The sequence below is a fragment of the Clytia hemisphaerica genome, unplaced genomic scaffold (genome assembly GCF_902728285.1).
Source record: "Clytia hemisphaerica strain Z4C2 unplaced genomic scaffold, Clytia hemisphaerica genome assembly, whole genome shotgun sequence".
Classification (NCBI taxonomy): domain Eukaryota; kingdom Metazoa; phylum Cnidaria; class Hydrozoa; order Leptothecata; family Clytiidae; genus Clytia; species Clytia hemisphaerica.
Window position 1 is genome coordinate 45,409 of NW_027104580.1, and position 25,108 is coordinate 70,516.

General features: G+C 42.4%; 2 protein-coding genes across 2 annotated transcripts; both read right to left on the reverse strand.

Annotated features, from left to right (window-relative positions):
- Positions 1-3,360: 3,360 nt before the first annotated feature.
- On the reverse strand, positions 3,361-7,140 carry LOC136823523 (uncharacterized; the record flags this gene model as incomplete). The annotated part of the gene is made up of 5 exons (XM_067079710.1): positions 3,361-3,773; positions 3,888-4,016; positions 5,508-5,686; positions 6,318-6,334; positions 6,508-7,140. Coding segments are annotated over 5 exons (1,371 nt in total), but the record flags the coding sequence as incomplete, so codon positions are not given.
- A 1,153-nt stretch (positions 7,141-8,293) lies between these two features.
- Positions 8,294-22,016, reverse strand: LOC136823524 (mucin-5AC-like). The gene is made up of 12 exons (XM_067079711.1): positions 22,007-22,016; positions 21,635-21,685; positions 20,985-21,389; positions 20,742-20,839; positions 20,250-20,553; positions 18,954-19,082; positions 18,549-18,839; positions 17,982-18,079; positions 17,629-17,745; positions 17,056-17,103; positions 15,134-15,351; positions 8,294-8,309 (listed from the first exon to the last, which is right to left on the reverse strand). The coding sequence occupies exons 1-12, from the start codon at positions 22,014-22,016 to the stop codon at positions 8,294-8,296; spliced, it is 1,785 nt and encodes a 594-aa protein (XP_066935812.1).
- Positions 22,017-25,108: the final 3,092 nt, after the last annotated feature.

Consider the following 25,108-nt stretch of genomic DNA (forward strand, 5'->3'; position numbering starts at 1 on the left):
CTTGATGTTGTACTTGGTTGAGCAGTAGTGCTTGTAGAAGCAGCATCAGTTGTTGTTTGAGCTTCGGTTGTAGTTGGTGCACTTGATGTTGTACTTGGTTGAGCAGTAGTGCTTGTAGAAGCAGCATCAGTTGTTGTTTGAGCTTCGGTTATAGTTGGTGCACTTGATGTTGTACTCAGTTGAGCAGTAGTGCTTGTAGAAGCAGCATCAGTTGTTGTTTGAGCTTCGGTTGTAGTTGGTGCACTTGATGTTGTACTTTGTTGAGCAGTAGTGCTTGTAGAAGCAGCATCGGTTGTTGTTTGAGCTTGAGCGGTAGTTGGTGCACTTGATGTTGTACTTGGTTGAGCAGTAGTGCTTGTAGAAGCAGTGTCAGTTGTTGTTTGAGCTTCAGTAGTAGTTGGTGCATTTGATGCCGTACTCAGTTGAGCAGTAGTGCTTGTAGAAGCAGCGTCAGTTGTTGTTTGAGCTTCAGTGGTAGTTGGTGCACTTGATGTTGTACTTGATTGAGCAGTAGTGCTTGTAGAAGCAGCATCAGTTGTTGTTTGAGCTTCAGTGGTAGTTGATGCACTTGATGTTGTACTTGGTTGAGCAGTAGTGCTTGTAGAAGCAGCATCAGTTGTTGTTTGAGCTTCAGTGGTAGTTGGTGCACTTGATGTTGTACTTGGTTGAGCAGTAGTGCTTGTAGAAGTAGCATCAGTTGTTGTTTGAGCTTCAGTGGTAGTTGATGCACTTGATGTTGTACTTGGTTGAGTAGTAGTACTTGTAGAAGCAGCATCAGTTGTTTGAGCTTCGGTTGTAGTTGGTGCACTTGATGTTGTACTTGATTGAGCAGTAGTACTTGTAGAAGCAGCATCAGTTGTTTGAGCTTCGGTTGTAGTTGATGCACTTGATGTTGTACTTGGTTGAGCAGTAGTACTTGTAGAAGCAGCATCAGTTGTTGTTTGAGCTTCAGTGGTAGTTGATGCACTTGATGTTGTACTTGTTTGAGCAGTAGTGCTTGTAGAAGCAGCGTCAGTTGTTGTTTGAGCTTCAGTGGTAGTTGGTGCACTTGATGTTGTACTTGGTTGAGCAGTAGTGCTTGTAGAAGCAGCATCAGTTGTTGTTTGAGCTTGAGTGGTAGTTGGTGCACTTGATGTTGTACTTGGTTGAGCAGTAGTGCTTGTAGAAGCAGAATCAGTTGTTGTTTGAGCTTCGGTTGTAGTTGGTGCACTTGATGTTGTACTTGGTTGAGCAGTAGTGCTTGTAGAAGCAGCATCAGTTGTTGTTTGAGCTTGAGTGGTAGTTGGTGCACTTGATGTTGTACTTGGTTGAGCAGTAGTGCTTGTAGAAGCAGCGTCAGTTGTTGTTTGAGCTTCAGTGGTAGTTGGTGCACTTGATGTTGTACTTGGTTGAGCAGTAGTGCTTGTAGAAGCAGCGTCAGTTGTTGTTTGAGCTTCAGTGGTAGTTGGTGCACTTGATGTTGTACTTGGTTGAGCAGTAGTGCTTGTAGAAGCAGCATCAGTTGTTGTTTGAGCTTCAGTTGTAGTTGGTGCACTTGATGTTGTACTTGGTTGAGCAGTAGTGCTTGTAGAAGCAGAATCAGTTGTTGTTTGAGCTTCGGTTGTAGTTGGTGCACTTGATGTTGTACTTGGTTGAGCAGTAGTGCTTGTAGAAGCAGCATCAGTTGTTGTTTGAGCTTCGGTTGTAGTTGGTGCACTTGATGTTGTACTTGGTTGAGCAGTAGTGCTTGTAGAAGCAGCATCAGTTGTTGTTTGAGCTTCGGTTGTAGTTGGTGCACTTGATGTTGTACTCAGTTGAGCAGTAGTGCTTGTAGAAGCAGCATCAGTTGTTGTTTGAGCTTCAGTGGTAGTTGGTGCACTTGATGTTGTACTTGGTTGAGCAGTAGTGCTTGTAGAAGCAGCGTCAGTTGTTGTTTGAGCTTCAGTGGTAGTTGGTGCACTTGATGTTGTACTTGGTTGAGCAGTAGTGCTTGTAGAAGCAGAATCAGTTGTTGTTTGAGCTTCGGTTGTAGTTGGTGCACTTGATGTTGTACTTGTTTGAGCAGTAGTGCTTGTAGAAGCAGCATCAGTTGTTGTTTGAGCTTCGGTTGTAGTTGGTGCACTTGATGTTGTACTTGGTTGAGCAGTAGTGCTTGTAGAAGCAGCATCAGTTGTTGTTTGAGCTTCGGTTGTAGTTGGTGCACTTGATGTTGTACTTGGTTGAGCAGTAGTGCTTGTAGAAGCAGCATCAGTTGTTGTTTGAGCTTGAGTGGTAGTTGGTGCACTTGATGTTGTACTTGGTTGAGCAGTAGTGCTTGTAGAAGCAGTATCAGTTGTTGTTTGAGCTTCAGTGGTAGTTGGTGCATTGATGTTGTACTTGGTTGAGCAGTAGTGCTTGTAGAAGCAGCGTCAGTTGTTGTTTGAGCTTCAGTGGTAGTTGGTGCACTTGATGTTGTACTTGGTTGAGCAGTAGTGCTTGTAGAAGCAGCATCAGTTGTTGTTTGAGCTTCAGTGGTTGTTGGTGCACTTGATGTTGTACTTGGTTGAGCAGTAGTGCTTGTAGAAGCAGCATCAGTTGTTGTTTGAGTTTCAGTTGTAGTTGGTGCACTTGATGTTGTACTTGGTTGAGCAGTAGTGCTTGTAGAAGCAGCATCAGTTGTTGTTTGAGCTTGAGTGGTAGTTGGTGCACTTGATGTTGTACTTGGTTGAGCAGTAGTGCTTGTAGAAGCAGCGTCAGTTGTTGTTTGAGCTTCAGTGGTAGTTGGTGCACTTGATGTTGTACTTGGTTGAGCAGTAGTGCTTGTAGAAGCAGCGTCAGTTGTTGTTTGAGCTTCAGTGGTAGTTGGTGCACTTGATGTTGTACTTGGTTGAGCTGTAGTGCTTGTAGAAGCAGCATCAGTCGTTGTTTGAGCTTCAGTTGTAGTTGGTGCACTTGATGTTGTACTTGGTTGAGCAGTAGTGCTTGTAGAAGCAGAATCAGTTGAAGTTTGAGCTTTAGTTAAAGTTGGTGCACTTGATGTTGTACTTGGTTGAGCAATAGTGCTTGTAGAAGCAGCATCAGTTGTTTGAGCTTCAGTGGTAGTTGGTGCACTTGATGTTGTACTTGGTTGAGCAGTAGTGCTTGTAGAAGCAGCATCAGTTGTTGTTTGAGCTTCAGTGGTAGTTGGTGCACTTGATGTTGTACTTGGTTGAGCAGTAGTGCTTGTAGAAGCAGCATCAGTTGTTGTTTGAGCTTCAGTGGTAGTTGGTGCACTTGATGTTGTACTTGGTTGAGCAGTAGTGCTTGTAGAAGCAGCATCAGTTGTTGTTTGAGCTTCAGTGGTAGTTGGTGCACTTGATGTTGTACTTGGTTGAGCAATAGTGCTTGTAGAAGCATCATCAGTTATTTGAGCTTCAGTGGTAGTTGGTGCAGTGGATGTTGTACTTGGTTGAGCAGTAGTGCTTGTAGAAGCAGATTCAGTTGCTGTTTGAGCTTCAGTGGTAGTTGGTGAACTCGATGTCGTACTTGGATTAGCAGTAATGCTTGTAGAAGCAGCATCAGTAGTTGTTTGAGCATCAGTGGTAGTTGGTTTACTTGATGTTGTATTTGGTTGAGCAGTAGTGCTTGTAGAAGCAGATCAGTTGTTGTTTGAGCTTCAGTGGTAGTTGGTGCACTTGATGTTGTACTTGGTTCAGCAGTCGTGCTTGTAGAAGCAGTATCTGTTGTTGTTTGAGCTTCAGCGGTTATTGGTGCACTTGATGTTGTACTTGGTTGAGCAGTAGTGCTTGTAGGAGCAGATTCAGTTGTTGTTTGAGCTTCAGTGGTAGTTGGTGCACTTGATGTTGTACTTGGTTGAGCAGTAGTGCTTGTAGAAGCAGATTCAGTTGTTGTTTGAGCTTCAGTGGTAGTTGGTGCACTTGATGTTGTACTTGGTTGAGCAGTAGTGCTTGTAGAAGCAGTATCAGTTGGTGATTGAGCCTCAGTGGTAGTTGGTGCATTTGAAGTTGTACTTGGTTGAGCAGTAGTGCTTGTAAAAGCAGATTCAGTTGTTGTTTGAGCTTCAGTGGTAGTTGGTGCACTTGATGTTGTACTTGGTTGAGCAGTAGTGCTTGTAGAAGCAGCGTCAGTTGTTGTTTGAGCTTCGGTTGTAGTTGGTGCACTTGATGTTGTACTTGGTTGAGCAGTAGTGCTTGTAGAAGCAGCATCAGTTGTTGTTTGAGTTTCAGTTGTAGTTGGTGCACTTGATGTTGTACTTGGTTGAGCAGTAGTGCTTGTAGAAGCAGCATCAGTTGTTGTTTGAGCTTGAGTGGTAGTTGGTGCACTTGATGTTGTACTTGGTTGAGCAGTAGTGCTTGTAGAAGCAGCGTCAGTTGTTGTTTGAGCTTCAGTGGTAGTTGGTGCACTTGATGTTGTACTTGGTTGAGCAGTAGTGCTTGTAGAAGCAGCATCAGTTGTTGTTTGAGCTTCGGTTGTAGTTGGTGCACTTGATGTTGTACTTGGTTGAGCAGTAGTGCTTGTAGAAGCAGCATCAGTTGTTGTTTGAGCTTCAGTGGTAGTTGGTGCACTTGATGTTGTACTTGGTTGAGCAGTAGTGCTTGTAGAAGCAGCGTCAGTTGTTGTTTGAGCTTCGGTTGTAGTTGGTGCACTTGATGTTGTACTTTGTTGAGCAGTAGTGCTTGTAGAAGCAGCATCGGTTGTTGTTTGAGCTTCGGTTGTAGTTGGTGCACTTGATGTTGTACTTGGTTGAGCAGTAGTGCTTGTAGAAGCAGCATCAGTTGTTGTTTGAGCTTCAGTTGTAGTTGGTGCACTTGATGTTGTACTCAGTTGAGCAGTAGTGCTTGTAGAAGCAGCATCAGTTGTTGTTTGAGCTTCAGTGGTAGTTGGTGCACTTGATGTTGTACTTGGTTGAGCAGTAGTGCTTGTAGAAGCAGCATCAGTTGTTGTTTGAGTTTCAGTTGTAGTTGGTGCACTTGATGTTGTACTTGGTTGAGCAGTAGTGCTTGTAGAAGCAGCATCAGTTGTTGTTTGAGCTTCGGTTGTAGTTGGTGCACTTGATGTTGTACTTGGTTGAGCAGTAGTGCTTGTAGAAGCAGCATCAGTTGTTGTTTGAGCTTCGGTTGTAGTTGGTGCACTTGATGTTGTACTTGGTTGAGCAGTAGTGCTTGTAGAAGCAGCATCAGTTGTTGTTTGAGCTTGAGTGGTAGTTGGTGCACTTGATGTTGTACTTGGTTGAGCAGTAGTGCTTGTAGAAGCAGCGTCAGTTGTTGTTTGAGCTTCAGTGGTAGTTGGTGCACTTGATGTTGTACTTGGTTGAGCAGTAGTGCTTGTAGAAGCAGAATCAGTTGTTGTTTGAGCTTCGGTTGTAGTTGGTGCACTTGATGTTGTACTTGTTTGAGCAGTAGTGCTTGTAGAAGCAGCGTCAGTTGTTGTTTGAGCTTCAGTGGTAGTTGGTGCACTTGATGTTGTACTTGGTTGAGCAGTAGTGCTTGTAGAAGCAGCGTCAGTTGTTGTTTGAGCTTCGGTTGTAGTTGGTGCACTTGATGTTGTACTTGGTTGAGCAGTAGTGCTTGTAGAAGCAGCATTAGTTGTTGTTTGAGTTTCAGTGGTAGTTGATGCACTTGATGTTGTACTTGGTTGAGCAGTAGTGCTTGTAAAAGCAGTATCAGTTGTTGTTTGAGCTTCAGTGGTAGTTGGTGCACTTGATGTTGTACTTGGTTGAGCAGTAGTGCTTGTAGAAGCAGCATCAGTTGTTGTTTGAGCTTCAGTGGTATTTGATGCATTTGATGTCGTACTTGGTTGAGCAGTAGTGCTTGTAGAACCAGCATCAGTTGTTGTTTGAGCTTCAGCGGTAGTTGGTGCACTTGATGTTGTACTTGGTTGAGCAGTAGTGCTTGTAGAAGCAGCATCAGTTGTTGTTTGAGCTTCGGTGGTAGTTGGTGCACTTGATGTTGTACTTGGTTGAGCAGTAGTGCTTATAGAAACAGCATCAGTTGTTGTTTGAGCTTGAGTGGTAGTTGGTGCACTTGATGTTGTACTTGGTTGAGCAGTAGTGCTTGTAGAAGCAGCATCAGTTGTTGTTTGAGCTTCAGTGGTAGTTGGTGCACTTGATGTTGTACTTGGTTGAGCAGTAGTGCTTGTAGAAGCAGCATCAGTTGTTGTTTGAGCTTCGGTTGTAGTTGGTGCACTTGATGTTGTACTTGTTTGAGCAGTAGTGCTTGTAGAAGCAGCGTCAGTTGTTGTTTGAGCTTCAGTGGTAGTTGGTGCACTTGATGTTGTACTTGGTTGAGCAGTAGTGCTTGTAGAAGCAGCATCAGTTGTTGTTTGAGCTTCAGTGGTAGTTGGTGCACTTGATGTTGTACTTGGTTGAGCAGTAGTGCTTGTAAAAGCAGTATCAGTTGTTGTTTGAGCTTCGGTTGTAGTTGGTGCACTTGATGTTGTACTTGGTTGAGCAGTAGTGCTTGTAGAAGCAGCATCAGTTGTTGTTTGAGCTTCAGTGGTAGTTGGTGCACTTGATGTTGTACTTGGTTGAGCAGTAGTGCTTGTAGAAGCAGCATCAGTTGTTGTTTGAGCTTCAGTGGTAGTTGGTGCACTTGATGTTGTACTTGGTTGAGCAGTAGTGCTTGTAGAAGCAGAATCAGTTGTTGTTTGAGCTTCAGTGGTAGTTGATGCACTTGATGTTGTACTTGGTTGAGCAGTAGTGCTTGTAGAAGCAGCATCAGTTGTTGTTCGAGCTTCAGTGGTAGTTGGTGCACTTGATGTTGTACTTGGTTGAGCAGTAGTGCTTGTAAAAGCAGATTCAGTTGTTGTTTGAGCTTCAGTGGTAGTTGGTGCACTTGATGTTGTACTTGGTTGAGCAGTAGTGCTTGTAGAAGCAGAATCTGTTGTTGTTTGAGCTTCAGTGGTAGTTGGTGCACTTGATGTTGTACTTGGTTGAGCAGTAGTGCTTGTAGAAGCAGCATCAGATGTGGTTTGAGATTCAGTGGTAGTTGGTGCACTTGATGTTGTACTTGGTTGAGCAGTAGTACTTGTAGAAGCAGCATCAGTTGTTGTTTGAGCTTCAGTGGTAGTTGATGCACTTGATGTTGTACTTGGTTGAGCAGTAGTGCTTGTAGAAGCAGCGTCAGTTGTTGTTTGAGCTTCAGTGGTAGTTGGTGCACTTGATGTTGTACTTGGTTGAGCAGTAGTGCTTGTAGAAGCAGCGTCAGTTGTTGTTTGAGCTTCGGTTGTAGTTGGTGCACTTGATGTTGTACTTGGTTGAGCAGTAGTGCTTGTAGAAGCAGCGTCAGTTGTTGTTTGAGCTTGAGTGGTAGTTGGTGCACTTGATGTTGTACTCAGTTGAGCAGTAGTGCTTGTAGAAGCAGCATCAGTTGTTGTTTGAGCTTCAGTTGTAGTTGGTGCACTTGATGTTGTACTTGGTTGAGCAGTAGTGCTTGTAGAAGCAGCATCAGTTGTTGTTTGAGCTTCAGTGGTAGTTGGTGCACTTGATGTTGTACTTGGTTGAGCAGTAGTGCTTGTAGAAGCAGCGTCAGTTGTTGTTTGAGCTTCAGTGGTAGTTGGTGCACTTGATGTTGTACTTGGTTGAGCAGTAGTGCTTGTAGAAGCAGCGTCAGTTGTTGTTTGAGCTTCGGTTGTAGTTGGTGCACTTGATGTTGTACTTGGTTGAGCAGTAGTGCTTGTAGAAGCAGCATCAGTTGTTGTTTGAGCTTCAGTGGTAGTTGGTGCACTTGATGTTGTACTTGGTTGAGCAGTAGTGCTTGTAGAAGCAGCATCAGTTGTTGTTTGAGCTTCAGTGGTAGTTGGTGCACTTGATGTTGTACTTGGTTGAGCAGTAGTGCTTGTAGAAGCAGCATCAGTTGTTGTTTGAGCTTCGGTTGTAGTTGGTGCACTTGATGTTGTACTTGGTTGAGCAGTAGTGCTTGTAGAAGCAGCGTCAGTTGTTGTTTGAGCTTCAGTGGTAGTTGGTGCACTTGATGTTGTACTTGGTTGAGCAGTAGTGCTTGTAGAAGCAGCGTCAGTTGTTGTTTGAGCTTCGGTTGTAGTTGGTGCACTTGATGTTGTACTTGGTTGAGCAGTAGTGCTTGTAGAAGCAGCGTCAGTTGTTGTTTGAGCTTCGGTTGTAGTTGGTGCACTTGATGTTGTACTTGGTTGAGCAGTAGTGCTTGTAGAAGCAGCGTCAGTTGTTGTTTGAGCTTCGGTTGTAGTTGGTGCACTTGATGTTGTACTTGGTTGAGCAGTAGTGCTTGTAGAAGCAGCATCAGTTGTTGTTTGAGCTTCAGTGGTAGTTGGTGCACTTGATGTTGTACTTGGTTGAGCAGTAGTGCTTGTAGAAGCAGCATCAGTTGTTGTTTGAGCTTCGGTGGTAGTTAGTGCACTTGATGTTGTACTTGGTTGAGCAGTAGTGCTTGTAGAAGCAGCGTCAGTTGTTGTTTGAGCTTCAGTGGTAGTTGGTGCACTTGATGTTGTACTTGGTTGAGCAGTAGTGCTTGTAGAAGCAGCGTCAGTTGTTGTTTGAGCTTCGGTTGTAGTTGGTGCACTTGATGTTGTACTTGGTTGAGCAGTAGTGCTTGTAGAAGCAGCATCAGTTGTTGTTTGAGCTTCAGTGGTAGTTGGTGCACTTGATGTTGTACTTGGTTGAGCAGTAGTGCTTGTAAAGCAGCATCAGTTGTTGTTTGAGCTTCAGTGGTAGTTGGTGCACTTGATGTTGTACTTGGTTGAGCAGTAGTGCTTGTAGAAGCAGCATCAGTTGTTGTTTGAGCTTCAGTGGTAGTTGGTGCACTTGATGTTGTACTTGGTTGAGCAGTAGTGCTTGTAGAAGCAGCATCAGTTGTTGTTTGAGCTTCAGTGGTAGTTGGTGCACTTGATGTTGTACTTGGTTGAGCAGTAGTGCTTGTAGAAGCAGCATCAGTTGTTGTTTGAGCTTCAGTGGTAGTTGGTGCACTTGATGTTGTACTTGGTTGAGCAGTAGTGCTTGTAGAAGCAGCATCAGTTGTTGTTTGAGCTTCAGTGGTAGTTGGTGCACTTGATGTTGTACTTGGTTGAGCAGTAGTGCTTGTAGAAGCAGATCAGTTGTTGTTTGAGCTTCAGTGGTAGTTGGTGCACTTGATGTTGTACTTGGTTGAGCAGTAGTGCTTGTAGAAGCAGCATCAGTTGTTGTTTGAGCTTCAGTGGTAGTTGGTGCACTTGATGTTGTACTTGGTTGAGCAGTAGTGCTTGTAGAAGCAGCATCAGTTGTTGTTTGAGCTTCAGTGGTAGTTGGTGCACTTGATGTTGTACTTGGTTGAGCAGTAGTGCTTGTAGAAGCAGCATCAGTTGTTGTTTGAGCTTCAGTGGTAGTTGGTGCACTTGATGTTGTACTTGGTTGAGCAGTAGTGCTTGTAGAAGCAGCATCAGTTGTTGTTTGAGCTTCGGTTGTAGTTGGTGCACTTGATGTTGTACTTGGTTGAGCAGTAGTGCTTGTAGAAGCAGCATCAGTTGTTGTTTGAGCTTCGGTTGTAGTTGGTGCACTTGATGTTGTACTTGGTTGAGCAGTAGTGCTTGTAGAAGCAGCGTCAGTTGTTGTTTGAGCTTCAGTGGTAGTTGGTGCACTTGATGTTGTACTTGGTTGAGCAGTAGTGCTTGTAGAAGCAGCGTCAGTTGTTGTTTGAGCTTCAGTGGTAGTTGGTGCACTTGATGTTGTACTTGGTTGAGCAGTAGTGCTTGTAGAAGCAGCATCAGTTGTTGTTTGAGCTTCAGTGGTAGTTGGTGCACTTGATGTTGTACTTGGTTGAGCAGTAGTGCTTGTAGAAGCAGATCAGTTGTTGTTTGAGCTTCAGTGGTAGTTGGTGCACTTGATGTTGTACTTGGTTGAGCAGTAGTGCTTGTAGAAGCAGCATCAGTTGTTGTTTGAGCTTCGGTTGTAGTTGGTGCACTTGATGTTGTACTTGGTTGAGCAGTAGTGCTTGTAGAAGCAGCATCAGTTGTTGTTTGAGCTTCAGTGGTAGTTGGTGCACTTGATGTTGTACTTGGTTGAGCAGTAGTGCTTGTAGAAGCAGCATCAGTTGTTGTTTGAGCTTCAGTGGTAGTTGGTGCACTTGATGTTGTACTTGGTTGAGCAGTAGTGCTTGTAGAAGCAGCATCAGTTGTTGTTTGAGCTTCAGTGGTAGTTGGTGCACTTGATGTTGTACTTGGTTGAGCAGTAGTGCTTGTAGAAGCAGCATCAGTTGTTGTTTGAGCTTCGGTTGTAGTTGGTGCACTTGATGTTGTACTTGGTTGAGCAGTAGTGCTTGTAGAAGCAGCATCAGTTGTTGTTTGAGCTTCAGTGGTAGTTGGTGCACTTGATGTTGTACTTGGTTGAGCAGTAGTGCTTGTAGAAGCAGCATCAGTTGTTGTTTGAGCTTCAGTGGTAGTTGGTGCACTTGATGTTGTACTTGGTTGAGCAGTAGTGCTTGTAGAAGCAGCATCAGTTGTTGTTTGAGCTTCAGTGGTAGTTGGTGCACTTGATGTTGTACTTGGTTGAGCAGTAGTGCTTGTAGAAGCAGCATCAGTTGTTGTTTGAGCTTCAGTGGTAGTTGGTGCACTTGATGTTGTACTTGGTTGAGCAGTAGTGCTTGTAGAAGCAGCATCAGTTGTTGTTTGAGCTTCAGTGGTAGTTGGTGCACTTGATGTTGTACTTGGTTGAGCAGTAGTGCTTGTAGAAGCAGCATCAGTTGTTGTTTGAGCTTCAGTGGTAGTTGGTGCACTTGATGTTGTACTTGGTTGAGCAGTAGTGCTTGTAGAAGCAGCATCAGTTGTTGTTTGAGCTTCAGTGGTAGTTGGTGCACTTGATGTTGTACTTGGTTGAGCAGTAGTGCTTGTAGAAGCAGCATCAGTTGTTGTTTGAGCTTCAGTTGTAGTTGGTGCACTTGATGTTGTACTTGGTTGAGCAGTAGTGCTTGTAGAAGCAGCATCAGTTGTTGTTTGAGCTTCAGTGGTAGTTGGTGCACTTGATGTTGTACTTGGTTGAGCAGTAGTGCTTGTAGAAGCAGCATCAGTTGTTGTTTGAGCTTCAGTGGTAGTTGGTGCACTTGATGTTGTACTTGGTTGAGCAGTAGTGCTTGTAGAAGCAGCATCAGTTGTTGTTTGAGCTTCAGTGGTAGTTGGTGCACTTGATGTTGTACTTGGTTGAGCAGTAGTGCTTGTAGAAGCAGCATCAGTTGTTGTTTGAGCTTCAGTGGTAGTTGGTGCACTTGATGTTGTACTTGGTTGAGCAGTAGTGCTTGTAGAAGCAGCATCAGTTGTTGTTTGAGCTTCGGTTGTAGTTGGTGCACTTGATGTTGTACTTGGTTGAGCAGTAGTGCTTGTAGAAGCAGCATCAGTTGTTGTTTGAGCTTCAGTTGTAGTTGGTGCACTTGATGTTGTACTTGGTTGAGCAGTAGTGCTTGTAGAAGCAGCATCAGTTGTTGTTTGAGCTTCAGTGGTAGTTGGTGCACTTGATGTTGTACTTGGTTGAGCAGTAGTGCTTGTAGAAGCAGCATCAGTTGTTGTTTGAGCTTCAGTGGTAGTTGGTGCACTTGATGTTGTACTTGGTTGAGCAGTAGTGCTTGTAGAAGCAGCATCAGTTGTTGTTTGAGCTTCAGTTGTAGTTGGTGCACTTGATGTTGTACTTGGTTGAGCAGTAGTGCTTGTAGAAGCAGCATCAGTTGTTGTTTGAGCTTCAGTGGTAGTTGGTGCACTTGATGTTGTACTTGGTTGAGCAGTAGTGCTTGTAGAAGCAGCATCAGTTGTTGTTTGAGCTTCAGTGGTAGTTGGTGCACTTGATGTTGTACTTGGTTGAGCAGTAGTGCTTGTAGAAGCAGATCAGTTGTTGTTTGAGCTTCAGTGGTAGTTGGTGCACTTGATGTTGTACTTGGTTGAGCAGTAGTGCTTGTAGAAGCAGCATCAGTTGTTGTTTGAGCTTCGGTTGTAGTTGGTGCACTTGATGTTGTACTTGGTTGAGCAGTAGTGCTTGTAGAAGCAGCATCAGTTGTTGTTTGAGCTTCAGTTGTAGTTGGTGCACTTGATGTTGTACTTGGTTGAGCAGTAGTGCTTGTAGAAGCAGCATCAGTTGTTGTTTGAGCTTCAGTGGTAGTTGGTGCACTTGATGTTGTACTTGGTTGAGCAGTAGTGCTTGTAGAAGCAGCGTCAGTTGTTGTTTGAGCTTCAGTGGTAGTTGGTGCACTTGATGTTGTACTTGGTTGAGCAGTAGTGCTTGTAGAAGCAGCATCAGTTGTTGTTTGAGCTTCAGTGGTAGTTGGTGCACTTGATGTTGTACTTGGTTGAGCAGTAGTGCTTGTAGAAGCAGCATCAGTTGTTGTTTGAGCTTCAGTGGTAGTTGGTGCACTTGATGTTGTACTTGGTTGAGCAGTAGTGCTTGTAGAAGCAGCATCAGTTGTTGTTTGAGCTTCGGTTGTAGTTGGTGCACTTGATGTTGTACTTGGTTGAGCAGTAGTGCTTGTAGAAGCAGCATCAGTTGTTGTTTGAGCTTCGGTTGTAGTTGGTGCACTTGATGTTGTACTTGGTTGAGCAGTAGTGCTTGTAGAAGCAGCGTCAGTTTTGTTTGAGCTTCGGTTGTAGTTGGTGCACTTGATGTTGTACTTGGTTGAGCAGTAGTGCTTGTAGAAGCAGCATCAGTTGTTGTTTGAGCTTCAGTTGTAGTTGGTGCACTTGATGTTGTACTTGGTTGAGCAGTAGTGCTTGTAGAAGCAGCATCAGTTGTTGTTTGAGCTTCAGTGGTAGTTGGTGCACTTGATGTTGTACTTGGTTGAGCAGTAGTGCTTGTAGAAGCAGCATCAGTTGTTGTTTGAGCTTCAGTGGTAGTTGGTGCACTTGATGTTGTACTTGGTTGAGCAGTAGTGCTTGTAGAAGCAGCATCAGTTGTTGTTTGAGCTTCGGTTGTAGTTGGTGCACTTGATGTTGTACTTGGTTGAGCAGTAGTGCTTGTAGAAGCAGCATCAGTTGTTGTTTGAGCTTCAGTGGTAGTTGGTGCACTTGATGTTGTACTTGGTTGAGCAGTAGTGCTTGTAGAAGCAGCATCAGTTGTTGTTTGAGCTTCAGTGGTAGTTGGTGCACTTGATGTTGTACTTGGTTGAGCAGTAGTGCTTGTAGAAGCAGCATCAGTTGTTGTTTGAGCTTCAGTGGTAGTTGGTGCACTTGATGTTGTACTTGGTTGAGCAGTAGTGCTTGTAGAAGCAGCATCAGTTGTTGTTTGAGCTTCAGTTGTAGTTGGTGCACTTGATGTTGTACTTGGTTGAGCAGTAGTGCTTGTAGAAGCAGCATCAGTTGTTGTTTGAGCTTCAGTTGTAGTTGGTGCACTTGATGTTGTACTTGGTTGAGCAGTAGTGCTTGTAGAAGCAGCATCAGTTGTTGTTTGAGCTTCAGTGGTAGTTGGTGCACTTGATGTTGTACTTGGTTGAGCAGTAGTGCTTGTAGAAGCAGCATCAGTTGTTGTTTGAGCTTCAGTGGTAGTTGGTGCACTTGATGTTGTACTTGGTTGAGCAGTAGTGCTTGTAGAAGCAGCATCAGTTGTTGTTTGAGCTTCAGTGGTAGTTGGTGCACTTGATGTTGTACTTGGTTGAGCAGTAGTGCTTGTAGAAGCAGCATCAGTTGTTGTTTGAGCTTCAGTGGTAGTTGGTGCACTTGATGTTGTACTTGGTTGAGCAGTAGTGCTTGTAGAAGCAGCATCAGTTGTTGTTTGAGCTTCAGTGGTAGTTGGTGCACTTGATGTTGTACTTGGTTGAGCAGTAGTGCTTGTAGAAGCAGCATCAGTTGTTGTTTGAGCTTCAGTTGTAGTTGGTGCACTTGATGTTGTACTTGGTTGAGCAGTAGTGCTTGTAGAAGCAGCATCAGTTGTTGTTTGAGCTTCAGTGGTAGTTGGTGCACTTGATGTTGTACTTGGTTGAGCAGTAGTGCTTGTAGAAGCAGCATCAGTTGTTGTTTGAGCTTCAGTGGTAGTTGGTGCACTTGATGTTGTACTTGGTTGAGCAGTAGTGCTTGTAGAAGCAGCATCAGTTGTTGTTTGAGCTTCAGTGGTAGTTGGTGCACTTGATGTTGTACTTGGTTGAGCAGTAGTGCTTGTAGAAGCAGCATCAGTTGTTGTTTGAGCTTCAGTGGTAGTTGGTGCACTTGATGTTGTACTTGGTTGAGCAGTAGTGCTTGTAGAAGCAGATCAGTTGTTGTTTGAGCTTCAGTGGTAGTTGGTGCACTTGATGTTGTACTTGGTTGAGCAGTAGTGCTTGTAGAAGCAGCATCAGTTGTTGTTTGAGCTTCGGTTGTAGTTGGTGCACTTGATGTTGTACTTGGTTGAGCAGTAGTGCTTGTAGAAGCAGCATCAGTTGTTGTTTGAGCTTCAGTGGTAGTTGGTGCACTTGATGTTGTACTTGGTTGAGCAGTAGTGCTTGTAGAAGCAGCATCAGTTGTTGTTTGAGCTTCAGTGGTAGTTGGTGCACTTGATGTTGTACTTGGTTGAGCAGTAGTGCTTGTAGAAGCAGCGTCAGTTGTTGTTTGAGCTTCAGTGGTAGTTGGTGCACTTGATGTTGTACTTGGTTGAGCAGTAGTGCTTGTAGAAGCAGCATCAGTTGTTGTTTGAGCTTCGGTTGTAGTTGGTGCACTTGATGTTGTACTTGGTTGAGCAGTAGTGCTTGTAGAAGCAGCATCAGTTGTTGTTTGAGCTTCAGTGGTAGTTGGTGCACTTGATGTTGTACTTGGTTGAGCAGTAGTGCTTGTAGAAGCAGCATCAGTTGTTGTTTGAGTTTCAGTTGTAGTTGGTGCACTTGATGTTGTACTTGGTTGAGCAGTAGTGCTTGTAGAAGCAGCATCAGTTGTTGTTTGAGCTTCAGTGGTAGTTGGTGCACTTGATGTTGTACTTGGTTGAGCAGTAGTGCTTGTAGAAGCAGCATCAGTTGTTGTTTGAGCTTCAGTGGTAGTTGGTGCACTTGATGTTGTACTTGGTTGAGCAGTAGTGCTTGTAGAAGCAGCATCAGTTGTTGTTTGAGCTTCAGTGGTAGTTGGTGCACTTGATGTTGTACTTGGTTGAGCAGTAGTGCTTGTAGAAGCAGCATCAGTTGTTGTTTGAGCTTCAGTGGTAGTTGGTGCACTTGATGTTGTACTTGGTTGAGCAGTAGTGCTTGTAGAAGCAGCATCAGTTGTTGTTTGAGCTTCAGTGGTAGTTGGTGCACTTGATGTTGTACTTGGTTGAGCAGTAGTGCTTGTAGAAGCAGCGTCAGTTGTTGTTTGAGCTTCAGTGGTAGTTGGTGCATTTGATGTTGTACTTGGTTGAGCAGTAATGCTTGTAGAAGCAGTATCAGTTGTTGTTTGAGCCTCAGTTGAAGTTGGTGCACTTGATGTTGTACTTGGTTGAGCAGTAGTGCTTGTAGAAGCAGCATCAGTAGTTGTTTGAGCTTCGGTTGTAGTTGGTGCACTTGATGTTGTACTTGGTTGAGCAGTAGTGCTTGTAGAAGCAGCATCGGTTGTTGTTTGAGCTTGAGTGGTAGTTGGTGCACTTGATGTTGTACTTGGTTGAGCAGTAGTGCTTGTAGAAGCAGCATCAGTTGTTGTTTGAGCTTCAGTGGTAGTTGGTGCACTTGATGTTGTACTTGGTTGAGCAGTAGTGCTTGTAGAAGCAGCATCAGTTGTTGTTTGAGCTTCAGTGGTAGTTGGTGCACTTGATGTTGTACTTGGTTGAGCAGTAGTGCTTGTAGAAGCAGCATCAGTTGTTGTTTGAGCTTCGGTTGTAGTTGGTGCACTTGATGTTGTACTTGGTTGAGCAGTAGTGCTTGTAGAAGCAGCATCAGTTGTTGTTTGAGCTTCAGTAGTTGTTGGTGCACTTGATGTTGTACTTGGTTGAGCAGTAGTGCTTGTAGAAGCAGCATCAGTTGTTGTTTGAGCTTCAGTTGTAGTTGGTGCACTTGATGTTGTACTTGGTTGAGCAGTAGTGCTTGTAGAAGCAGCATCAGTTGTTGTTTGAGCTTGAGTGGTAGTTGGTGCACTTGATGTTGTACTTGGTTGAGCAGTAGTGCTTGTAGAAGCAGCATCAGTTGTTGTTTGAGCTTCAGTGGTAGTTGGTGCACTTGATGTTGTACTTGGTTGAGCAGTAGTGCTTGTAGAAGCAGCGTCAGTTGTTGTTTGAGCTTCAGTGGTAGTTGGTGCACTTGATGTTGTACTTGGTTGAGCAGTAGTGCTTGTAGAAGCAGCATCAGTTGTTGTTTGAGCTTCAGTTGTAGTTGGTGCACTTGATGTTGTACTTGGTTGAGCAGTAGTGCTTGTAGAAGCAGCATCAGTTGTTGTTTGAGCTTCGGTTGTAGTTGGTGCACTTGATGTTGTACTTGGTTGAGCAGTAGTGCTTGTAGAAGCAGCATCAGTTGTTGTTTGAGCTTCAGTGGTAGTTGGTGCACTTGATGTTGTACTTGGTTGAGCAGTAGTGCTTGTAGAAGCAGCGTCAGTTGTTGTTTGAGCTTCAGTGGTAGTTGGTGCACTTGATGTTGTACTTGGTTGAGCAGTAGTGCTTGTAGAAGCAGCATCAGTTGTTGTTTGAGCTTCGGTTGTAGTTGGTGCACTTGATGTTGTACTTGGTTGAGCAGTAGTGCTTGTAGAAGCAGCATCAGTTGTTGTTTGAGCTTCAGTGGTAGTTGGTGCACTTGATGTTGTACTTGGTTGAGCAGTAGTGCTTGTAGAAGCAGCATCAGTTGTTGTTTGAGCTTCAGTGGTAGTTGGTGCACTTGATGTTGTACTTGGTTGAGCAGTAGTGCTTGTAGAAGCAGCATCAGTTGTTGTTTGAGCTTCAGTTGTAGTTGGTGCACTTGATGTTGTACTTGGTTGAGCAGTAGTGCTTGTAGAAGCAGCATCAGTTGTTGTTTGAGCTTCAGTGGTAGTTGGTGCACTTGATGTTGTACTTGGTTGAGCAGTAGTGCTTGTAGAAGCAGCATCAGTTGTTGTTTGAGCTTCAGTGGTAGTTGGTGCACTTGATGTTGTACTTGGTTGAGCAGTAGTGCTTGTAGAAGCAGCATCAGTTGTTGTTTGAGCTTCAGTGGTAGTTGGTGCACTTGATGTTGTACTTGGTTGAGCAGTAGTGCTTGTAAAAGCAGCATCAGTTGTTGTTTGAGTTTCAGTGGTAGTTGGTGCGCTTGATGTTGTACTTGGTTGAGCAGTAGTGCTTGTAGAAGCAGCATCAGTTGTTGTTTGAGCTTCAGTGGTAGTTGGTGCACTTGATGTTGTACTTGGTTGAGCAGTAGAGCTTGTAAATGCAGCATTAGTTGTTGTTTGAGTTTCAGTGGTACTTAGGGCGCCTGCTGTTGTACTTGGTTCATTAGTAGTGCTAGTGGTTGAAGCAGCAGCGGTTGTTATCGATGGAGCCTCGGTGGTGGTTGTGGAGCTTGATGTTGTACTTGGTTCAGCTGTAGTGCTTGTAGATGCAGCATCAGTTTTTGTTTGAGCTTCAGTGGTAGTTGGTGTACTTGATGTTGTACTTGGTTGAGCAGTAGTGCTTGTAGAAGCAGCATCAGTTGTTGTTTGAGCTTCAGTGAGAGTTGATGCACTTGATGTTGTACTTGGTTGAGCAGTAGTGCTTGTAGAAGCAGCGTCAGTTGTTGTTTGAGCTTCAGTAGTTGTTGGTGCACTTGATGTTGTACTTGGTTGAGCAGTAGTGCTTGTAGAAGCAGCATCAGTTGTTGTTTGAGTTTCAGTTGTAGTTGGTGCACTTGATGTTGTACTTGGTTGAGCAGTAGTGCTTGTAGAAGCAGCATCAGTTGTTGTTTGAGCTTCAGTAGTAGTTGGTGCACTTGATGTTGTACTTGGTTGAGCAGTAGTGCTTGTAGAAGCAGCATCAGTTGTTGTTTGAGCTTGAGTGGTAGTTGGTGCACTTGATGTTGTACTCAGTTGAGCAGTAGTGCTTGTAGAAGCAGCGTCAGTTGTTGTTTGAGCTTCAGTGGTAGTTGGTGCACTTGATGTTGTACTTGGTTGAGCAGTAGTGCTTGTAGAAGCAGCATCAGTTGTTGTTTGAGCTTCGGTTGTAGTTGGTGCACTTGATGTTGTACTTGGTTGAGCAGTAGTGCTTGTAGAAGCAGAATCAGTTGTTGTTTGAGTTTCAGTTGTAGTTGGTGCATTTGAAGTTGTACTTGGTTGAGCAGTAGTGCTTGTAGAAGCAGCATCAGTTGTTGTTTGAGCTTCAGTAGTTGTTGGTGCACTTGATGTTGTACTTGGTTGAGCAGTAGTGCTTGTAGAAGCAGCATCAGTTGTTGTTTGAGCTTGAGTGGTAGTTGGTGCACTTGATGTTGTACTCAGTTGAGCAGTAGTGCTTGTAGAAGCACCGTCAGTTGTTGTTTGAGCTTCAGTGGTAGTTGGTGCACTTGATGTTGTACTTGGTTGAGCAGTAGTGCTTGTAGAAGTAGAATCAGTTGTTGTTTGAGCTTCGGTTGTAGTTGGTGCACTTGATGTTGTACTTGTTTGAGCAGTAGTGCTTGTAGAAGCAGCATTAGTTGTTGTTTGAGCTTCGGTTGTAGTTGGTGCACTTGATGTTGTACTTGGTTGAGCAGTAGTGCTTGTAGAAGCAGCATCGGTTGTTGTTTGAGCTTGAGTGGTAGTTGGTGCACTTGATGTCGTACTTGGCTGAGCAGTAGTGCTTGTAGAAGCAGTGTCAGTTGTTGTTTGAGCTTCAGTGGTAGTTGGTGCATTTGATGCCGTACTCAGTTGAGCAGTAGTGCTTGTAGAAGCAGCGTCAGTTGTTGTTTGAGCTTCAGTGGTAGTTGGTGCACTTGATGTTGTACTTGGTTGAGCAGTATTGCTTGTAGAAGCAGCAACAGTTGTTGTTTGAGCTCCGGTTGTAGTTGGTGCATTTGAAGTTGTACTTGGTTGAGCAGTAGTGCTTGTAGAAGCAGCATCAGTTGTTGTTTGAGCTTCAGTAGTTGTTGGTGCACTTGATGTTGTACTTGGTTGAGCAGTAGTGCTTGTAGAAGCAGCATCAGTTGTTGTTTGAGTTTCAGTTGTAGTTGGTGCACTTGATGTTGTACTTGGTTGAGCAGTAGTGCTTGTAGAAGCAACATCAGTTGTTGTTTGAGCTTGAGTGGTAGTTGATGCACTTGATGTTGTACTTGGTTGAGCAGTAGTGCTTGTAGAAGCAGCGTCAGTTGTTGTTTGAGCTTCGGTTGTAGTTGGTGCACTTGATGTTGTACTTGGTTGAGCAGTAGTGTTTATAGAAGCAGCATCAGTTGTTGTTTGAGCTTGAGTGGTAGTTGGTGCACTTGATGTTGTACTCAGTTGAGCAGTAGTGCTTGTAGAAGCAGCGTCAGTTGTTTTTTGAGCTTCGGTTGTAGTTGGTGCACTTGATGTTGTACTTGGTTGAGCAGTAGTGCTTGTAGAAGCAGCGTCAGTTGTTGTTTGAGCTTCGGTTGTAGTTGATGCACTTGATGTTGTACTTGGTTGAGCAGTAGTGCTTGTAGAAGCAGCGTCAGTTGTTGTTTGAGCTTCGGTTGTAGTTGGTGCACTTGATGTTGTACTTGGTTGAGCAGTAGTGTTTATAGAAGCAGCATCAGTTGTTGTTTGAGCTTGAGTGGTAGTTGGTGCACTTGATGTTGTACTCAGTTGAGCAGTAGTGCTTGTAGAAGCAGCGTCAGTTGTTTTTTGAGCTTCGGTTGTAGTTGGTGCACTTGATGTTGTACTTGGTTGAGCAGTAGTGCTTGTAGAAGCAGCGTCAGTTGTTGTTTGAGCTTCAGTGGTAGTTGGTGCACTTGATGTTGTACTTGGTTGAGCCGTAGTGCTTGTAGAAGCAGCATCAGTTGTTGTTTGAGCTTCAGTGGTAGTTGGTGCACTTGATGTTGTACTTGGTTGAGCAGTAGTACTTGTAGAAGCAGCATCAGTTGTTGTTTGAGCTTCGGTTGTAGTTGATGCACTTGATGTTGTACTTGGTTGAGCAGTAGTGCTTGTAGAAGCAGCATCAGTTGTTGTTTGAGCTTCGGTTGTAGTTGATGCACTTGATGTTGTACTTGGTTGAGCAGTAGTGCTTATAGAAGCAGCATCAGTTGTTATTTGAGCTTCAGTGGTAGTTGGTGCACTTGATGTTGTACTTGGTTGAGCAGTAGTGCTTGTAGAAGCAGCATTAGTTGTTGTTTGAGTTTCAGTGGTAGTTGATGCACTTGATGTTGTACTTGGTTGAGCAGTAGTGCTTGTAAAAGCAGTATCAGTTGTTGTTTGAGTTTCAGTGGTAGTTGGTGCGCTTGATGTTGTACTTGGTTGAGCAGTAGTGCTTGTAGAAGCAGCATCAGTTGTTGTTTGAGCTTCAGTGGTAGTTGGTGCACTTGATGTTGTACTTGGTTGAGCAGTAGTGCTTGTAAATGCAGCATTAGTTGTTGTTTGAGTTTCAGTGGTACTTAGGGCGCCTGCTGTTGTACTTGGTTCATTAGTAGTGCTAGTGGTTGAAGCAGCAGCGGTTGTTATCGATGGAGCCTCGGTGGTGGTTGTGGAGCTTGATGTTGTACTTGGTTCAGCTGTAGTGCTTGTAGATGCAGCATCAGTTTTTGTTTGAGCTTCAGTGGTAGTTGGTGCACTTGATGTTGTACTTGGTTGAGCAGTAGTGCTTGTAGAAGCAGCATCAGTTGTTGTTTGAGCTTCGGTTGTAGTTGATGCACTTGATGTTGTACTTGGTTGAGCAGTAGTGCTTGTAGAAGCAGCATCAGTTGTTGTTTGAGCTTCGGTTGTAGTTGATGCACTTGATGTTGTACTTGGTTGAGCAGTAGTGCTTATAGAAGCAGCATCAGTTGTTATTTGAGCTTCAGTGGTAGTTGGTGCACTTGATGTTGTACTTGGTTGAGCAGTAGTGCTTGTAGAAGCAGCATTAGTTGTTGTTTGAGTTTCAGTGGTAGTTGATGCACTTGATGTTGTACTTGGTTGAGCAGTAGTGCTTGTAAAAGCAGTATCAGTTGTTGTTTGAGTTTCAGTGGTAGTTGGTGCGCTTGATGTTGTACTTGGTTGAGCAGTAGTGCTTGTAGAAGCAGCATCAGTTGTTGTTTGAGCTTCAGTGGTAGTTGGTGCACTTGATGTTGTACTTGGTTGAGCAGTAGTGCTTGTAAATGCAGCATTAGTTGTTGTTTGAGTTTCAGTGGTACTTAGGGCGCCTGCTGTTGTACTTGGTTCATTAGTAGTGCTAGTGGTTGAAGCAGCAGCGGTTGTTATCGATGGAGCCTCGGTGGTGGTTGTGGAGCTTGATGTTGTACTTGGTTCAGCTGTAGTGCTTGTAGATGCAGCATCAGTTTTTGTTTGAGCTTCAGTGGTAGTGATTGTAAAAGCAGCAGCGATTGTTGTTGTTGTTGGAGCTTTGCTGGTAGCTGTGTAGATTGATGTTGTCCCTGGTTCAATCGTTGTGTTCGTGCTTGTAGTATTGTTTGTAGAAGCAGCAGAAGTTGTCGTTGTTGGATGTTCGGTAGTAGTGGTATGTAATGGGGCTGACCATGCTTTAAAAAAGTGAATTTCAGAAGATTTAGAGCTTCAGAAAAATTTAAGAAGAAAGTAGACTAAAATTTCAACTTTCCCAGTCACACCTGCAATTTCACGTGTATAAGTGTCCCAAAATCGTTCCTTGACATCGGATTAACTTATTGAAGCATAAAATTCTTCATTTTGGGGTGAACTCAAAACCTTGTTTGAAGTTTTACGACGATATACATTTAAGATTGATCATTAAAAAAAAAAGACTTACCCCAGGACACGAAGAAGCATGATATGATGATGATCGGCCACCTCATAATGACTGAAAATATAAAGAAACCTATTTATAGTTACTTGTAAAACTTTCATGAATACCGTATGCGCGGGAGATAGAAGTAGGGTTCGCGCGAGATCGGGGTAAAGTTATTAGAAAAGTTAAAACTTTGGGTTTGACTATTGATGTGAAAATTGATTTTTAAGCTTATGACAAAAGAGTCTATTTCTTATGGGTGTTTGAAAGATTTTTTACCATCTTTCTTTCGCGAAGGTTTTTAAAGAATAAAGCTTAAATTGGACTTAAAGATCCATCGGAGAACAATTGACCGAATTTTAACCAAGCAAAACACTAAAATAAACCACGAACCTTCCGACATGAACAATTACTATTGTAATCTTGCTTCTAACCTCACAAAAAACCTAATAAACCTGCAAATTATGATAATTTACTGGGTAACCCATCCATCGAAAATGATCAGTGTTTTTACAATCAAGCATACGAATTATGAAAAGGTCTTAATTATACTTAAAAACTGAAAAATGATTGCTCAAGCGGGTATGACAATATACCGGTACGATACCTGAAGCCAGTCAATGAGTATCTTGTATCTCCTCTTGTTAAACAATTCAATTGATAAACATTTATTCCCAGATAAGTGGAAGATTGCTCGAGTCAGCCCAGTCCCAAAAATTGACCATCCAACGAAATTAAAAGACTACAGACCAATATCAATCCTACCGGTTTTATCGAAAGTCTACGAACGTGTTATTTTAACAGTATGCAATTTCATTGAAAGGAATTCACTTTACCGTCCAAATCAATCTGGATTTCGGAAAGGGCACACCACAACAGCGCTACCCTTAAAACTACGTGATGATATAATAAAGCTATGAATAAGTGAAATTACACTATCAATTCTTATCGACTACTCCAAGGCATTCGATACGATCGACCATTTTACCCTCATTGATAAACTTAAAAAGTTAAACTTTAGTTCCATGTCATTGAAATCATTATAAGCTATCTCACAAACCGTCAGCAATTTGTGCAAGTGAACGATAAAAGATCACCCGTTCAACCCATTCACTTTGGGTCCAGTTTTATTTAACCTATACGTTACCGAATTATCTGACTAAGTCTCCTCTCTCAGTATCCAATATGCTGATGACACAACACTTTATCGTCACTCAAAAATTCGTGATATACTTCAATGCATCCGGGAAATCGAGACTAGTATCGAATCACTTTCCACCTGGTCAGCTGATCATAATCTCTTGTTCAATGCTGATAAACTACAGAACATCATCTTTTCAAGCAAACGTCTAGCGTCATATCACAAACTATGTAGCGACTACTCGTATCTTATTTCTTGTTCAAAAAAATCAATTGAACAAAAAAGATGTTGTCAAGCTTTTTGGTCTACATTTTGATAAAAATCTATCCTGACCTAACCATATTAACCAAATTATAAAATCCAGCCAAAACTCAAAAGCAATCTCCCTCAAAAAGAATGTCTAAATTAGTGACCGCTAATTAAATTTTCTTTAATGAAGAGTAGTTGCCATTAAGTTTCCTTGGGCTCTGGACAGAACTTAAATGGCAATTTCTGCATTTTAAAAAGATTAATGTTATAACTTTTTTATATGTCCTGTTAAACCTACCTTTTTAGAATTTGAAAATCGAAAAATTGAGATGAAAAAAATTAAATGAAGAAGAAAACGAAGAGTTTTTCGAAAAAGAGTATTTAACCTTTCAAAACCCTAATCTAAGTAAAAATCAAACATTTTGGAATTTTTTTTGGTTCAGGTGATGTATCTATCAATTTAGTATCTAAAAATACCATTTCGGAAAATTTTTGTGGAAGTATCTTTCCTTTAAAATCTCCAAAAAAGCTCATTTTTGGCAATTTTCTTCACTGAATTTCCATACAAAAACAGCTATAATTTGGGATGTAGCCAAATAGAAAATTTTTCCGAAAAAATCTAAAGAAAGAAACTATTTGTCATTAACTTAAAAAAAATTTAAAACAATAAAATGATTTCCCAAAGGAGATTAGGCTTTTTTTGTGAAAAGTATATGAATAGTGTCGTTTTGACGTTTTATTAAGGTCCATGCCACACTTATTCCTTAATTACTCATGATGTAATTACTTAAATTCATCTTTTCAAAAGCAGTTTGTTCTTAAACATGTCAAAGAAGCGAAAACATAAGGTTTTATCTTCAAATTCTGAAATTGATTTTTCACTATGACCAGAGCCCTTAATCAAACCAAACGGGTTAATTTTAGAGCAGCCGCCCACCGACAGAAAATGGATGGTAGTATTTTTAGACCATATTACTTCATTACAGTAGGGTCGGTTATTTAGAGAAAGTTTGATTTAGAGAATACTCGGTGAACAGATTTTGAGGAATTTTTAGTATTTCTGATACCGTGTTTGGTTTGACGCCTACGCTGTTTAAAGTGTTCCTTCAAACAGGATAAACGGCTTACCGAAATTCTTATTTGTGTAACGTTACCTTAGCAGTGTAATTATACTTTTAATAACAACCCTTAGTATTGCACGATCTTTTAATTAAGTTTAGATCGTTTTTATGATAGGATATGCTTTGGGATTACTTCACTCAACCCCACCCTTACAAACTAACTTACCTGAATGTCTCGAGTCTTGTAAAACAAAGAACAAAAAAGTCGAGAATCATTTTGCATCATAAGTCAATATGTATACGATAGTGATATTATGGCGCTAACCATCATTAGCTCCATTAGTTACTTGCTACTAGTGTCGTAATGCATACAGCAAGAACCCTAGAAATCCCTATCTTGAAATAGTTTTATGAACTTTTGTTCATCTCGCATCGTAAATTTTGAGCAAACCAAGACATGAATTGCCCTTTTACACATCAATACACTTTGATTCTGACTTTGCTTACAACACAATAATGAAATTTAGAGGAAAAAAGACATGGTTGTAAATAGACTGCACAGCCTTTAAAAAAAGAACGAAACAAAAAAAAAGAATATAAAATCTCAATTTTGAGAACCATTTTTTTTGTCAATTTGATTGATTTTATCATTTTTATTGAACTGGTGCAATCATTTTTATCTCACTATAAATTAATTCAACTCAGAAGCTACAATTTTAATGATACCAATTATCAAAGATGTCTACAATCAGTAACAAAATATGTGGCAATTTCTGAGTATGGTGGCAGCCTTTCTACCCATCATCATTGATACTAGAGGGGAGGGAATTCTTGCCACAATATTTAGTCACAGATTGTAGATACTATTCGAACAACTCAGGCTCTTAATATTTCCTGCAAAAAAGTGGGAGGTTTAAAAGGTTGTCTAAACAGACAAATAATAAGCTAATTAGTACGACGTCGTGAAAAATACTTATCAAGACAGTTAACTGATAATTTGAACGTGAAAATAAGCAGATATTTTCTCGTATTTAAAGAATATTA